Source organism: Aptenodytes patagonicus, chromosome 4 (genome assembly GCF_965638725.1).
Source record: "Aptenodytes patagonicus chromosome 4, bAptPat1.pri.cur, whole genome shotgun sequence".
NCBI lineage: Eukaryota > Metazoa > Chordata > Aves > Sphenisciformes > Spheniscidae > Aptenodytes > Aptenodytes patagonicus.
The window spans coordinates 52,124,274-52,141,224 of NC_134952.1; the positions used below are offsets into that span (position 1 = coordinate 52,124,274).

At 44.8% G+C, this 16,951-nt stretch overlaps 1 protein-coding gene across 11 annotated transcripts in view; it reads right to left on the bottom strand.

Moving 5' to 3' along the window:
* Positions 1–2,278: 2,278 nt before the first annotated feature.
* Positions 2,279–16,951, bottom strand: part of FAM13A (family with sequence similarity 13 member A) — a 142,212-nt gene continuing 127,539 nt past the window's right edge. For 9 of the 11 annotated variants that reach the window (XM_076336754.1, XM_076336748.1, XM_076336752.1 and 6 more), the window contains 5 exons: positions 13,813–13,908; positions 12,185–12,268; positions 7,917–8,113; positions 7,117–7,218; positions 2,279–6,076 (listed from right to left, as the gene is read on the bottom strand). In XM_076336754.1, the coding sequence (XP_076192869.1) occupies positions 5,950–6,076; positions 7,117–7,218; positions 7,917–8,113; positions 12,185–12,268; positions 13,813–13,908 (606 nt within the window). In that variant the 3' untranslated portion in view covers positions 2,279–5,949. The remainder of the gene's footprint in view (positions 6,077–7,116; positions 7,219–7,916; positions 8,114–12,184; positions 12,269–13,812; positions 13,909–16,951) is intronic. The other 2 variants (XM_076336745.1, XM_076336744.1) reach the window with 1 other exon arrangement.

Here is a 16,951-nt window from a genome sequence, read left to right on the forward strand (position 1 = left end):
TTTGCATAAATCTGTTTGATGTATATACCTAGCCATATACTAGGAGATGGTTCACCACTGCATGCAGGTGTCCAAAGGGAGGCACGATGATCACTCTGAACATACAAGGTCCAGCAAGTGTGCAACACCCGGTGCTGCGAGTGACTGTATGGGTTGGTGAGACTCGACTGCCCCTCCCCTCCCCCCCAGTAGCTGGGGATGTGGATCCACTCCCATCTCCAAGGGCAAGAGCTTCTTACAAGTTTTCCATGAATCTTCTTAATGTGGGGCACTAAGCCACGCGGGGGTGGAGGTGGGCTGTTCGCAGTTGGACTCTCAGAGCCAATTTATGTGTCTCGCAGCCCAAGCAAAGCGCCTTAGACACTGCACGCTGTGACGGTCAAAGGCAACAATACCGTAGTAACCCCCTGAAGGAGAAACAGGAGGAGACCAGGAAATACTGCTTAGCCGTCACCCTGGCTCGCTCTCACTGTGCATCTCTGCTTGTTTTCTCCTGCTTGATGTAGCCATCGCAGGCTATGAACATGAGCACAATTAATTAAGCTAGTATGATACACCGGGCACACTCTGCCCCGCTTATTCCCCTTCTATCCACTGTGGGTTACTTTGTACTTTCCTAGTTATTGAAGCAGTGCAACATTTGTTTTTTGACACAGCCTGTGACAATTTCCATCTTTTTTTTTTTTTTTTTAAAGTGGCAAGGAAGAGGAGTTTCTTACAGCCAGCTGAGGCTGGGCTAACTTCATTACCCCTTTCTTTTTTTAAAAAAAAAAGCTGAAGTGCAGTTGAGCACCATTGCAAAACCAACAGCAACACTTACTTGCTTTCAGTAGGGCCAGGATTTCACCCACTGCACTTACAGAGAATAAGCTCCCAAGCTTTTTCAGTAGTTGCACTCTCAATTTACCATTTTATGGCTGGAAAACAGTTGTTTTATGCATTGATTATAAATTTGCAAGGGAAATCCCCTAGAGAAACAGCTCTCCTCCACCCCGGAAACCCTCCAGACCCTGTTTACCAGAATGTCATCGCATTTAGCATTAATAGAGCTCACGCCCTCCTAAGCAGGGACCACAGAGGCAGCAAGTAAGAAAAGCAGCTACTCTTCAGAGGAGTGAGAGAGGGATTTAGGTTTCTCTCCATACACGTAAATTTTGCAGTCATACGAGTATCACAAAATGCACGGCGAAGGGTTTGGAAGAGCTGAGCCCTGGCAAGCCCTGGTACACGTACCGAGTACATGTCTCATATCAAGGGTTGTCCTCCTGCTGGAGGCTGTGAACTCCAGCAGCTACAGGGTAAGGCTCCGGCATGGATCCATGCGTGAACCACTGGACTGTTTCCCAAGGGCAAATGAACATCACTTCCCAGTGCACAATCATGACATCGGCCCAGCCCCGGAGGCATGCAACAGCGGCACGGCCCAGGTTTCACTCTGGTTCTGCTGACGCTCCTGGTGCTAACAGCACTTTTTTTGTAACACATGCAGGGGATATTGCTGGAATCGGCGTCCTCTGCCAAACCAGAAGGCACTTTGCAAGTGCACCCAGTGGGATAGGGTCTTTTTGCCCTTCAGGAATATGACAGCATCCAGCCATAGGAAGGAAGTGAGTCACCACTTCCACCGAGTTATCCCACACTCGAGAGTCAATGAATGCATCACTTGTTACAGTTTTCAAATGCAACATTAACTTCCCCATCTGCACCTGAACAAGCAAATTCCCCTCCTATGTCTTGGCTTAGAGAAAGAAGCCTGGACCCAAATGCCTTCCCCAACAGCCAGAAGTCCTTGGATCCCTTCCCCAAGAGGTGGGAAACAGTGAAGCCGAAGTAAGCTGAAGAACAACCCCGCAACCTGTATGTACACCAAGCACCAGCTGGTCTCACGCATGACAAAACCCATGCTGGGTGCCCAGCCGCTGGCAGCTGTGCTGCTGCACAGTTGCCGCCAGCCAGCAAGCGCCACCGGTGGCAAGGGCAACAGCGCAGCCCCGGGATGGCCCTGCTGACCAGCCAGCACTCCAACCCCAGCACTGGGCCAGCGGCTGGCACGGCCCCACCAACAGGGTGAGCTTCGCCTCCGAGCACCGCGGGGACAGCTGCAGGCTACAGCCTGGCTCTTGCCTCGGCAGCTCGTTTCACGCGCCGGTGAATCACCAATTTGCAAACATCTCCAAACAGGACTCGGGAAGCACCTCAGGCTGGAGGACGTCTGGCAGCACTTACACTCTGAAACTTGCCCGTACCAGGAATAACAACTGATGTCTTAGCAGAATGATTAAAAGATAAGATGCTTTAATTTCACTGCCTTTAACATAAACATCCATTATTTGACTGTTTACTCAGGAGTAAACAGAGTAAAACCAAATGCAACTCGTAAGAATGACAAGTTTTTCCTCTATCTTTAACTCTTGCAATCTCATTTTGTCCACAACCCGTTCATCGTCATCGTTTAAATAAACCGATAGCGCAATGTGGTAACACAGAGACATGCGTGCCTGAAATGGCCCCAGTGGATGGGAAGCCCAACCGACCGTACTGCCATCCTACAGCAGACAGTTTGTTCTAGCGACATGGAAACAGGTTGTCTTATACTAACAGCTTATTTATATCACATAAAGTAGATTTTTGTACAGTACTTCACACCTTTTAACACCACAGTCTTGTATTTAATGTTCTCCAGTCAATAGTCATTGATGTTGGCATAGACAAATCATCAAACAAAACGCACAGATGTCGCTTGGACTGACTTAGAGGAGTGTGGTGGGGCAAACATAATTTCTGGCTATTTGTGGTTAGTGGGAAGTCAAATCACCTGTGGGAGATACAAAGACAACATTTTAGTGCTCAGGTCTTGGAGCCCTCCTCCTGTGCAGGCCTGGGAGAGGGGAGTCACAGCATCTGCAAACCCAGGACAGAAAACTGAGCATTTGTACGTGTCTTTCCAGGACCGGAATTTTAAAATTCACTTCTTCTCTACGATGGTCTTTCCTAGCAGTCGTTCCCTTTGCACCTAGGCAGATGATGGTTTGTTTGGGTTTTTTTTTGCCATGGGGAAAGACTTGAACAGTTTAAAAAGAGAGATGGCTAGGTGTCGGTTTTTTTCTTTTAATGTACAATCTCAGTTAACAGGTTTTGTTACTTTTAGCTTTCCAAGTTCAAAAATATAAACTCTCTAAAGTGCATAATTGTACTTACATTTCATATAAACTATCTGAAATTCTAGCAATATACCATGTAAACAGCGGTAACTAAGCATCAGAAAATGCTACAATCTCATCAGTTTAAAAATAAAACGGACTGTTCCCTACATATCATTTATCAAGATTTGTCAGGGGCAAAACCCAGCAAAACAGGTAATTTATCAGTACACAGTGCAAACAGGCTTTTAAAAATAAGCAGAGAAAACATACTCCTGGGAAGCCTTGGCCCACTGGAAAAATGTATGACTGAAGAAAGGGCAGAAACTGCTTCTCTTGCCCGTATAAAGATGTCCAGGCCCAGATTCAGCAAAGCGCCCAAGCTTTAGTCCATCGTAATTCAGCAAAACCCCAACTGCAGACCAGCTTGAGGCACACGCTCACCACGCGTGCTTTGCTGAACTGGGCCTGAACAGTATCAAACCGAGCCAGCGCTAAGGACTTTTTCGTAACCCAACATCCTTTCCCATCCCACACTTCTACTAGTAGAGTGACACCGCAGCCAGCTTGGCTCAGCTGCTGTATCTAAAATAACGAGGGAGAGCTGACTGTGGACTCTGAGAGGAAGAGCCCGTAAGAGCAGGCTGAGGGACAAAGGCACAGCTCTGTTTCCCTGGGCTGCCCTGTGTTCAGACAGCGGTTTACCCTGGTCAGGCTTCCCTTCCAGTCAGACATCTTCAAAAGCAGTTTTTGGGCCCATTTGTCAGCCCAGTTAACACACTCAAAGGATCAGCTTTGCAGAGGCAGAGCCCCACGTGGTGGTGGGGGGGCAAGTGATGGAAACTCAGCATTTCTGAAAAGCCAAGCCCCAGGTCAGCACACAAGTCCTCTGGACTCTTTGGAAATACAAAATTCAGTCTTCACCGATTTTATATAGAAAGGGCAATTCTGCAATCAGTTAAAAAAAAAACCAAGCCAACCTGGGAGTACCCCTCCTAAGTGCTTTCACTAACTAACATACATCACTGCCTTAACCCACCCAGACTGGTAATGGGCATGTCCAAACCCACTGGGAGAAGGTTGCCTTTTGAAGTGTTTATGGGATCCTGAAGAGACCAAAACACCCTCAGCATCAGTTTTGGCAAGAATTAACATAGCACACACAGCAAGTGGAAGGGGGTAAGTCTAAGTACCACAACCCAAATATATCTATTTGTGAGCCCACTTGCCCAGCTAAAGAAGGAAGGGGGAGAAGCTGTTCTGGGGGTCCTATTCTTGCCGCCTCCGGCGTGACTTGTGTGAGGCCTGTCTATGACAACTGGCACTGCATTTGATCTCAGCCACTTCACTTCTGCACATTAACTCCCTGGGGCATCAACGCAGAAGAAAGCGCTACAGAAATGCTCTCCCTGGCAGAGCGAGTTGGTGCACACAAGCCTCTGGAGTGGGAAAGCGAGCCCAGATGGCCCGGGACTGCAGAACTGTGAGCCCTCAGCTACTCGGTGCGTTTCTGAACTTGCTGCCTTTCACTCCTTCAGGTAGCATCTGTCTGACACGAGCACCTGAATTAGGTGTCCCAGGACTTTCTTTTTGGAAAGTCATAAACTAATTTGAAAACATTGAATTGTCAAAACTTGCACCTGAGACACAGGCCCTTTCTATAGGCAGAGCATGGCTCAAGGCTTTCAGTTCCCTGCAGTGTCCTCTGCGCTGGTATACCACCAATACACACCAGGAAGAAAAGACCATCCTCTGTTGCCACCATCACAGTCATTGCTGCAGCCCACATAGTCTGATTGACAGTGTACATAAAAGAACAAAATTTAGGCTAGCGAGTATGTATGACACCCACATGGGCTGTTCAGCTTGGACTCTTAGGTCTGTATCAGATGAGGAAGCACACGTACTAACGGGGTGGGTCTTCCAGGTATCTTCCAGATACGTGACACCAGACATTTAACCGATCAGCTACCAAAATCCCAAGGGTTTCTGACTTAAAGCTTTTAAAACCTCTTTTCCTCCCAGTTGCCTAAACATGGTCATAATGTTACAGTATCACCTTCCAAGCGAAACAAGCCGGCAAGAACCTTGCTGCACGGCTCGTTTTCTTTGCTATCCCAAACAGATGAAAGTACCTTCTTCTACTTCAGTCAAATTGGCCACGAAAGAAGTGGGAAGAAAACCCAACTCAAGCCTAGGCAAAACTGTAACTCACACCAGCCCTGGGTGATGACCGGGAGATTCTTACAGCATTTATTTAGAGCAACAGAAGATGCTGGACTCCAAACAGTCCGGTCAAAAGTCTGAGCCAATCTTTACTGTAGCTACATGAGAACAGTCTTGGCGCTATCTGACCTGTGCCTTCACATGAGATCAGTCAGGGCACTTGTCTGTTAAACTAAAGTAGAAGCTATTTGATGATTTAATCACTATTCATCCTACTTTGCCTCTTGCTATGATATCCTGGGAAAAAAGAGAATAGCATGGCTGGCTTTGATATTCTAAATATTACAGGATCTGTAAGCAAATCAAAACAGAAAGATCCCTTCAGTGAAATCACTGAGCGCAGCGTCATGTCTCCTACACTGGCAAACTCCATTTTGGGCATCAGGCCTGGAGAAAGAGTGGGCAACAGCAAGTGTAGTGTGATGGAAAGCCACCTTTCCTCCCTCCCGCCTCTGGGAATGGCCCTTCAGTTCCCAGGGAGCTCCTCAGCTCTCCCCAGCCAGGCTCCCGCTGCATCCACTTCATGCGTTTGTCCATTTGGTGCTCTCTCCTCTTTGTTTACTGGCAAAAACAATCTCCTCCTTTACATGATCTTGGAGCTAATATCTCTTTTACTGATCAGGACCTCCAGCAGCCTCAGCTTGGCCTTAATCTGCTTGTATTCATTGTATTCTTCAGCCATAGGAGTGCGGTCTTCTTTCTGCACGTTCCTAGTGGGAGTGAAAGCAGATCGTGAGGATTTCTGTAACAGGACGTCTTCCCTCAGCAGCCTCCCTCCATCCCCCAACAAGACCTACAAAGGAGCTCCTCTCCTCCACTCCCCATCAGGGAACAAACCCAAAACTTTTATCCTTTGAGAGGGAAAAAAAGAAGAAAAAAAAAAAAGAGGGGCAAACAAATTGCTCCAGCAAAGTGTGGGACGCTTGCATATTAAGGCTGAACACAATCCCATGGTTCCAAATGCAAAACCTTATTTGAAGCATGTCCTACTTCTCTGAAATTGCCAGCCTCTACGCAACAGCTGAAACACATTTCAGGAGCCATCTGAATGTCAGCCTGCTAGCATGGCAAAATAAGATACAGCTTCTCCTGGCTTGGAACCACATCACTTACGTGAACAAGCACACTTGTGAAAAGGAAGATGATATCTGATCAGATTTCTCTTAGCTTACATGAAACTTTTAAGTTTTCAGTGATTTTACAAGAACCTCTCAGGATGATGGCTGGTGGCAAGAAACTAACAAGATAATTTAGGAGTATAAATATATTAAAACATTCTATCAGCTCATTAATGAGGGACATTCTCTGAAAACGATAAACCCAGCTACACTAAAGCAGAAATACTTGTTAAACTAGTGTCTGAATACCTCACAGACAAGCAAGAATAGGACAGCAATCTAAACATACATCATTAGGAAAAAACCCAATTATTCTATCACTGAGAAACTCTTCCATCATTCCTGTCAGCTGCGCTAAAGGCAGCTGGCTTTTCACAATCTGTACTCCTGCTTCCCACTGCTTGTCCTAAGACAAAGTTTTCAAGGACGCTGTGGTCCTCGAAGTTCTTTTGAGGGGGGAGAAGTAATTCATTTTAGTGGGCAACTGTAATGAATGTGGGTAAAACACTGATGATGATGGGAAGAAATATGTAATAGTGAATTCAGGTAACTTTCCATATTTAGAGGTCTTTGTAGATGCCAAACAGATCAGAAGTAGCTGAAGGACAGAGAGACAGCTGAGAAATTATTACCTTCCATTTTGTCGGAAAAAATTATCTTCAAAGTCTCTCAATTTTTTTCTGATTCGCTTTTTCTCTTCCCTGACTTCTTGGAGCTGCTCTAAGAGTTCAGGGCTGTTTAGTTGAAATATAAACAAGATTATACATATGTACACAATTATAACAGGAAACATAACAGTAAACCTACAAATGTATGGTAGCAGGTATGCCAAGCAATGGAGCTGCTCCTGCAAGCAGCTCTGGCAACCTGATGTTACTTGCAACAAAAAGCTCTCTGAAGTTAGTTCAGCAAAACAATCATACACTTAAGCTGAAGCCTGTAAGGAGGTCAGGTGTGCATTTCACAATTCACCACTAACTTCTATGAAACTTACTTGCTGAAGATGTGTCTGGTTTTGGTGACTTTTATAGGATCAAGATTCAAAGGTCACGACTTAAGGCTACGACCCGCATGTGTTTGCATCAGACCTAGGTGCTTGAAACTAGCAAAGCTAGTTCAACTTGACCTCTCCAAAACCTGAAAAACCTTGTAGAGTACAGGGTTGTTTTCATGATAAAGGCTTGCCACTGGTGAAGTGGAGCTACTATTTAGTGCTAGAATCCAAAGATGCAGAAGTCAAATATCAGTATCGGGACAAGGTAGTTTCTTCCCAAGCCCTTTCATATGAGGGCCTATTGCATTTAAAAATAAAGCGCAAAAACCTCTGACTCGGATCATAAATGGAAAAAAAAAATCTAGATGCTTTTCTGACAAATCAAATGCTTCCTTAGCAAGAAATAACTTTTTGAAGTTGCCTGTGAATTCAACATACATGGATGCTTCATGGAGATTTGAAAGCCCCATATCCTGATTGCTCCTAGATGGCATCTTATCATCCAGTGGGGAAACAAAGCCGTCAGCATCATCTTCTAGTTGATCCAAGAAGCTACGCACGTTGAAATCTGTTTTCATGGTAATTGTGAAATCTGGCTTCACATTGCTGTCCTCCTCGGACCCCTCCTCTTCCTCCTACAGAGAGGGACAGAGCACCCCCATAACAAAATAGGTTACTGCTTCCCTTCTCAGAAACAGGTACCTCCTTTCACCACATGCACTGGGGAACAGATATGAAAAGTGGATAGGCAGAGCAAGCACTTTAATTGCTACACAGTACAGGACACCAGAAGACCACCAGTACGACACCCTATACCCAAAGCATGTCAGAGAAACTGCAACCACCAACTCAGATTGGTTAATGAGACCCAAGGCAACAAAATTGAGTGGAAAAAATACCTGGGGTTCTTAGCAACCCGTTGCTTTGTTTAATTTATGTATTCTGATGTAAATAAAAACACTTACAGCCATTATGCACACTGTGTAAAGCATACCTGCCATCCTCTATGTTTCCCTACAAATACACCTGGCAGCATACAGATTGCCAGGTTAAAATGCAAAATATTCTCTCAATAGATGCAGCTCAACAGCTCTCTCTAATGGCTGAATTGAAGACCTCAAATGCTCGTACAGTGATACCAACGAGCTCAGATCAGTCTTTCAATAGCCCAAACGTGGGATATGACTGACTGTACAAGGACTGCTGTTGCTAACATGTTCCTGACATGAGCTCTGTACCATTCAGCTGGAATAGACTAAAAATTAGAGTGGAAACACTCTGCCGAGCGCAATTTCCCCAAAATACACTGATTAATTGGTTGTGTTCAATTTTTTTGCAAAATTTATAGGCACAGGATTTGGAAGTCTCTGCTGTACTTGGTACTTGCTAATTCATAGTGTTCTCAAATGTAGGGCTTGTCCTGCGACACTGTCCAGAAATCATTTGGGTTTTCAGGGAACAGGGCCCAGTTTTCTCTTACTTACAGAGACATTTTTAGAAGGCAGTTTTCAACCTTAATATAAGGAATGAGGCATGAGCATTAGAGGAAGGTAATAAATGCCAGCATGGGCAGTAAGTCTCTTAAATATGTATGTATGTGTATATATATTTATCTTACAACCATGTAACTCTAGCCAGAAAGGATCTAAGCACATGCATATCCTTAAAAGCTTTTGAGGGCTAATATCACTGAAGTCCTTCAAGTGTATGCAAAAACATATTGTTGCACTGGGATCAAAAGAAGCTATTTTCTTTACTTTTTTTCATGCAATTCCTTGTGAGTAGTTCAATTATTCCTAAGAGATTGCTCCCACATTTCAAGCAAAAGGGGGGAAAGCAACACTAGGACCTGGCATAGTCCCATTAAATCCTCAAAGTCAATGATTTATAAATGCATACATTTACATGAAAACAGAGTTTGCCCAGAGTTTTCTTTTTATGTTAAACCTCTAGGCCATGAAAATGCAATGCAAAGCCACAGGCTGAGAATTACAACCAAGATGGAGGCTTGAGGATGAAAAAAAGATTAGCTGGAGAGAAGTTTTGAGTAATAATAATAATAAAAGATACAGAGAAGTTTGAAAACATCTCAGGAAAATCTGCAGGCAACTTGTGAAATTTAAAGCAACATTTAGCGTATGATTAGGTAAGACCATTTCTCCAGACGTAAATTATATAGCTTAAACAGAAGACATAAACCAGCAGTCACATATTGTCCTTAAACCCTGCAAACAACTTCAGGCTGGGCTGGGGAAGGAAGACCATCGCTCACTGCCATTTACCAGTCCCCAAGCATGCTGCCCTGCCAGGTAAGGGCAACCAGGACTGAAGCAGGAGAACGCCGATCCTGCTGCGGCATGGAGGAGGATTTGGTAAGTCAATCTAAGCAGTAAAAATGGTATGCTTTATTTTAGGGGAATCTTTCTGGCACCAAAGGAGGACCTCCCGTGCCCTTTCCAGGGAGAGTGAGTTGCTTCTGGATTCCCCTTCTGGAGAGAAATGAAAGGGATGATTTTCATAAGCAGTGTGACAAACTGCTCCCAAGGACCAGGTGCAAGGCGTAACTTGAATCTGTAAATCTGGCAGCAGTCTCTTCCCCATAGACGCCCATGAGCCTGTCTCACTTGCCTCACTCCAGGGCACCAGTGCGCTGCCCAAGCCAGCAAGGATTACTCTGGCCCACAGCTCAGGAGCGAGCCTCCTGCCAAAGGAAGCCCATGGGAGGAAAAGAAAGTGTAGAAGTTTCACTTGTTTAGACCTCAGTGCCAAAACACTACATCTGGCTGTCACAAGACCTCTTAAAGCATTTTGCTGTTTAAAACAAAGGAGCAAATTAAAAGGATCCTTACCAAGAATTCGAATGGAAATGGCCATCTAAGGCCTTTGCTTTAAACAAGTGTCACATCGGAATCTTATTTTAAACCTGCGCTGGCATTTACACCTCGAACCAGAATGATCTTCATTGACTAGATCCATTTGGCTTGTACCTGCTTGGATCTTTAGGCAGTCATGAGGCATTTAAATCTTCCAGAGTTACAAATATAAAATCTCCAGAGCATCCCATCATCAGCACTCCAGCAAGCAAGCTTCCCGATGATTTTTTCAACACAGACAATATTGAAGATATTGTACCCAAATGTTTGGTAAAGCTTCACCTCAAACCACCTTTCAAGCTTTTATCCAACTCTCCCAAATGCTTAACACACCCCCCCACCCCCCCACCCCCAAAATCAAAAAACCCGACAGCGTCAGGGGCCCGTCAATATAGGTAGTGCTCTGCCCACAGTGGACCTATGAAGGGGTTAAGTTTTGGGGCCTTTTGGCAATTTCCTCTCTTCAGTTCTGAGTGTAGTTTAGTGCAAAGCTGCCACAGAAGTTTCACAGGGCCCCATTTAAGTGTTAATAGGCATGTAAGTGTTAATGGGCTTAAGGCTGTCACCCTGACCAGTCAGAAACCTCTCAAGATTTGTATTCCCTGCAGGACCCTGCTGAGCTGGTGCGATGCTGCCCTGGCGCAGCACCAGCCATGCTGGTCATCAGAGATCACCATAATTGATAGCTGTAAGTTTTGACTCTGGGTGCAAGCATAGGTGGAAAAATAGAGGACACACTGAAAGAAAAAAACAAAACCAAAAATACCCCCCACCAGACCACTGTTGCAGATTTGATCCAGCGGTTATCTAGAAAATACCGAGAACTCAGTGATGATTAACCAGTCTCCAAACAGCAGATTAACATCTCCAGTCTGCAATCTGGTTTTAATGAATATGTGCCTTGAATAGGCCATTAATATACGATCTACTGTAATTGCCTAATAATCAAATAATCTTGGATGTCTAGGTCTGCAGTATTTACACCATTAACCAAACTCTGGCTGGATAACGGATAAGTGACCCAAGTGTGCTGAAGCACTTTTTTACCCTGTTACATTGCAAGGGTAATGAAAGCAAGCCAGGGCCCAGCTCCACGCTGCGTGTCCTGGTCAACCGTTGGACTTCCCTTCTTCTCAAGGGAAGAAGGCCCAATATCGTACCTGTCTTCACCACCAAGAATTACTACCCCATAGCAGCACGAGAAAGAAACACAACAATCCTGCCATCCAAATCTGACCAAGCGTTAACTAGCAGAACAGAGTTGTTCTTACTTCCATCCTCATGTGACTTGGTTAGAAATACCATTCACAAAGTGGTGACAAAGAGCCCTGGATAAAATAAGCACGTGAATGGGAGTAGGTATGGATCCCGTAAGTGCCCCGGTTGGCTCCACGTGCGAGTGTTAGTTTTGTGAGAGCTCATTCCTGCCATGGTGCTGTGTGCAAGCCACAGAGCTTTGGAGTGAGAGAAACTACCGCAAAACAAGTTAGTGTCATTAAAAAGAAAGGAGGAAAGCAAGAAAAAAAGCAACGTACAAAGGTAGCTGTGTTTTTTTTTTTTAAAGTAAAATAAAATATATTATGTGCAGGTGGAGGGGGAAGGAGAAGGATGGGAAAGAATGCAAAGCCAAGGAAATACTGTAGTCTTATCTATAACAAGGGAAGAATTTGATCAGAACGGGCGAGGCTTAAAGCAGCTACTGATTTTTCAGGAGGACACTGCAAAAAAATCAACACTGATGGAAAAAAATTATCAATCAATCATTCTCTTTCATTGGTATAAGGGGAAAATTGATGCAAACTGAGCAATTAGTTAGCAGCTGGAGGTCTTCACCTTTATCTCCTTGAAGAAGGAAGCTGTTTCGCCCTCGATAATTGGCTGCAGCAAAGGGCTTCTCCGCTTGCTGGAGGGGGAACCCTGTGACAGGTGTTAACAAGTACGTTACATTATGAACCCCTTTCTCCTCCACCACCTGCTCTCAGCTCATTCTCACCCACACATTCACTCTCAGCTCATCGCTGGACCGTCAGGAGAAATCTATTTCTTAAAGGAGAAAAACATGCCCGGCAAACCCCCTGAACCTTGGGCTGTTTTCTCTCAGGATGTTGCTTAGCAAGGAACATCACTACCAAACTTGGATGCTGGAATACTAGCTGGGCAGGAAGTACAAAGTAAAGGCTGCAAGAAAATAATTCCCAGCCCGAGGCCCAGACACACACACAACATTTGATTGGCTCTCCAGAGCTACAGTGTAAGCCCAGCTAGACTCTCCAGGTTTGCCTTCCAGGAGCCTGATTTCGCACAGAAGTGCCTAATGATGTAGAGATGGATTTTCAAATGCATCCTGCCTCTGCATGAGCCCCTCACTGTTCTCACTAGAGGGGCTGGGGAAAGCCAGTCTTGTCTCTCCTCTGCTAGCCACTGTGCAATTTCAGTTTTGTGTCTAAACAGGACCTGAGCTTGCTTTTGAGAGCTTTCCATTAAACTGCCCATGCACAGCTACACGGTTTCTTCCTTCTGACTGCCAGCACCGTCTTCACAGCACACATTTTGGGGAGTACTTTGCATATTCAAGGAGGAACAGCTTTTTGTTTTGTTTTAAATGCAGGACCACCTCCCACTATTTGCAGAAAAAAACCCCACTTCTCAGTGTGACTGCACTGAGTAATGGTGTGCCAGTCCATTCACTTCACTGGCGGTCTACGAAAAGCAGCCAGGACACGAGCGCTGCTTGGGAACAGCAAAAAAAGTAAAGGATCATACATGACAACAGAGCAAGCAGGAACCATCATAAAACAATTATCTTTCCATACACGGGCTAGAAGTATTCTGTGTGTATTTTTTAGATTTTTAAAAAGTGGCCTACATGAGTTGTCTAAAATTAGAGATAGTGCATTTGCCCCCTGGAGGGGTGCATTGGATTCCTCGCTGGTGGCAGTGCCTCCTTGCCAAAGCACCATCTCGAATGAGGGAATATCTACCACTTGCAGGATCTCTTTAATACAAATGAAGTGTTAGGAGACTGTTGGCCCTTTCTCTCAGCCAAGGAGACCGGTATCTCCTGTGGGACCCACATAAGTCTGTGTTCCTGACATACAAATCTGTGTAACCAGGCAGCATGGAAGACCTATGGCTCAGAGTGGATTGGTAAGGAAAGGGAAGTGAGGCTGTAGCCAAACACAAGATGATGAAATAACAGCAGCAGCCCAATGGAAAAAGGAGAAACAACACAAGGTGAGATGTGCCCCATGGCTCATGGGTGGCCACTGGTAGAGTCCCTTGACCAGCTTTGCCCAACTTCAGTATACCTTTGTCATTGATTCACTCATTTGCTTGGTCTTTGAGTGATAAGGGAGATTGGGACTTGGCCTTAGTGACTGTGTTGTATGCAAAAGTGTGGTGATTCCTGTTTCCTCAGCCGGCAACCGAAGAAATAGCCCCCAAAAGAACGCTCTACTCACAATGATAGGGATGGTGTTGGCTCTGGAGAGGATCTGCTTGACCAAGCGATACCTGTCATACAATGGCTTCATCACCTGTCGTTCATTTTTGGTAACCTGAAAAGGAAAAAGAAGCGAGATCCATGAAGCCTGCAGCAGCTACTCTACTCGATAATGCACGTGCCTGTGATCGCTGTTAGTCAGAGGGGGCTTGAAGGGAATTTCATGAGGATGACAGGTTAGCAGCATGAGCCCTGAAACTGGTAATGCAAGTGCTCATGTACGTTATTGCATCTCCTGACCCAGGTGCCAGATGAAGCAGCATCCAAGCTGTGGGGTGTCTTGTAATGTGGCTGTATGAGACAGGTGGTTTAAATGACCAACTTAGGTATCGTATGTCCACAGCACAAAATGACCCGTAGAGGCAGCAGTCTGTGCTTGTAATCAGTCTACCATTACAAGGCACAACATGAAGTTTCCCACCCTTATTCTTGTCGCTGGGACCTCAGAGGCAGTGTTTATGACCCAGGAAAAGAGAAAGGAGCTGCAGTGACTGGATACTGCAATGAAAGGAGACTTTCCCAGGGTAGGTTAAACTACAGATTTCACAAAAGCTGACTTTCCAGCTTTGCTGTTACTCCTAATTTCCTGTCCAAACCAGCAGTTCTTCAACTTTTTAACCCCCTAACCTTCCCCTCCACCCCTCCTCCCAGCAACTTTGCTGGGGAGAAGTTACCACAGAGCTGAGAAGGGATGAAGGTGCCAGGGCTGTGTGGACTACAGAAGACAGAATAGTGCTGTGACGCCCACCCCAAACCTTCCTTACCTTGCTCTGTCCCTAACTCCACTCCTCCTAGCTGCATGTCACACTCCCTCCTCAGTTTGAGTGTGTTGCAAACTGTGAGAGTTCATTTCTGTTTTTCTTTCAGATCCAAGCTAAGCTGAAAATCTCAGTAGTACTGACAGTGCAGGAGAAGGGAAGACCTAACAGACAGTAGCTAGTGTGGGAAAGCAAATGTCTGTCCAACTAATTACTAGTTGTGAGGAAGTTGGGTTTTATTTCTTCAATGTTTTGTTACAGCAGGGTTAGAAAACAAACAAAATACTCATCACAACCAACCTGATCATCATCTTTCTTTGTATTCAGCACTGTCTGACCCACATCCTATGACCGTCCTTCCGTTAGACCTTTTGTCTAACTTTAGATTATAAAGCTCTTATGAGGTGAAGCTTTAACTGACTCTGATGTCATGCCTATCTGCCTCAAGGCTTTTTACTGCTGCTAATCACCAGAGCATCTGAACAGCTGCCATATAAAAATCAACATCAACAGTGTAAGCCCTAACAAGCTTTGTACAGTCTCCCTTTCTACAATAGGAATAGGAAGAAAAGGAATACAGCTTGAGACAGGGAGGAAATTTTAAAATGAACCGTCTTTTGTTTTGTCTACAGTTGACTTTCACTAGAGTAAGCTTTCTAAAGCTTTCACACCCTCCCTCCAGAGCAGGAGAGGGTGTTGGTTTTCAAGGGGCCGAAGAGCTGTAAGTATTGCCAGGAGTGGCAGGGATGAACTCTAAGAATCTGGAGGTAGCCTCTTCCTCCTGATAACCAAGCCTATTTCCTATGTTGGGGGCAGATCAATAGGGAGGAAGAAGGAGGAAGACCTTTTTATTCCTTTCTGGGTTCAATGCAAACATCCCCAAGCCTGATACGGGGCATACAGATGGGCTGTCCGAGCTCTAGGGCCTGCATGTCCCACACCTCCGAAGCACAGTCAGGCTCCAATACCTGACAGCCTCAAGCTGGCTGTTCACTGAGTAAGCAGCTCACATGGATTCGAGGGATGCAAGCAGCATCAAACAATTCACTCAGCCCTCTCTGTATTGAATTTCTTGTTGATGTGTCTGCATTCAATTGCACTGGCTAGAAAGTTGCCTCCAATCTTTGGATGTTTCTCTGCAACCAATCAAGCATACAGCTGGAGAAACTGGGTAGCCTATATATATTATATTATTCCTATCTTTACTAGGTTAGCAGTTAGTAGAACAGGAGGCACAGCACTACTGTTGGCTTAGACAGCCTTTGTTACTTAAAAAAAAAAAAAAAAAAAAAAAAGACTATGCTGAGGCTTATGCTGAGGCTGAGAACCAAACCTTCAATTAAGGACCTATGAAAGCCAATAAATAGCACTGTTCTGTACAGAAAAATAAACATAAGCCTTGGAACAGGCAAAAAATCCTTAGGTATGTTGAAGAATGAAAAAAATAAACGACATGCTTCAGTGTCTGAATATCAGTATGGAGGAAGAATACAGAGAATTAATTTAGGCATTGGAAGTTAAGTGTATGGGGCCTGAGGCAGCCCTGCAGACTTACACCAGCACACTTCACAGAAAGCAGATCCTGAAAGAAAACTTTTAGCACATGGGCAAACTGTCTCACTAGGTAAACATAAGTAATACCAGCAAAACCCGAGTATATTTTGGGAGAACATCAAAATGCAAAAAGACTGTTGGAATAATGGAGCCTTTGACACAACTCTGGGGCACACTCCACATGGCAAAAGAGCAGCAGCCGAGGAAGAGACCACTGCTTGCATTGTTAGAGCAGCTCAAGAATTTCTGCAGAGATGGACTTTTTAGCTTAACTAAAACAGTTCAGTTCCACCTTTGCAGGTTCATCTATCACTGGTGCAGAAAGACCCAGTTGCACAATAACTCTGAGCTCCATTGTTTTTTTGTTTAGTTAAATATCTTCAAGAAAAAAAAATACTTGGCTGAACTATCCCCATTCTCCTCAAGCTCTCAGTACTTTTCCACTGCTGCAGTGCCAGGAGCTGGGAACAGCAAAAGCTGATCAGCTGCAGTCTTCCTCGCCATGCAGTTCAGTGTTGCTAGGTATAGACTGCTTACTTAAAAACAAACAAATTAAAAAGCAGTTGTATAAATAAAGCATCAGAAAGGGGAGGGGGAAAAAAAAGGTATGCTGACAAGCTAGGCTCTGGGCTTGTTCTCTTTTTAAACAGATTTAAGTGAGTTCACTTCAATGAGATGCCACCTATTGATCTATATCATTGTAAAAGCAACAAAAGTAGACTTGGTCTCATGGAGAAGACAGGGAAGGTTAAGTGGATTCCCTTGTGCTGGCTTTTTGCTATTTTA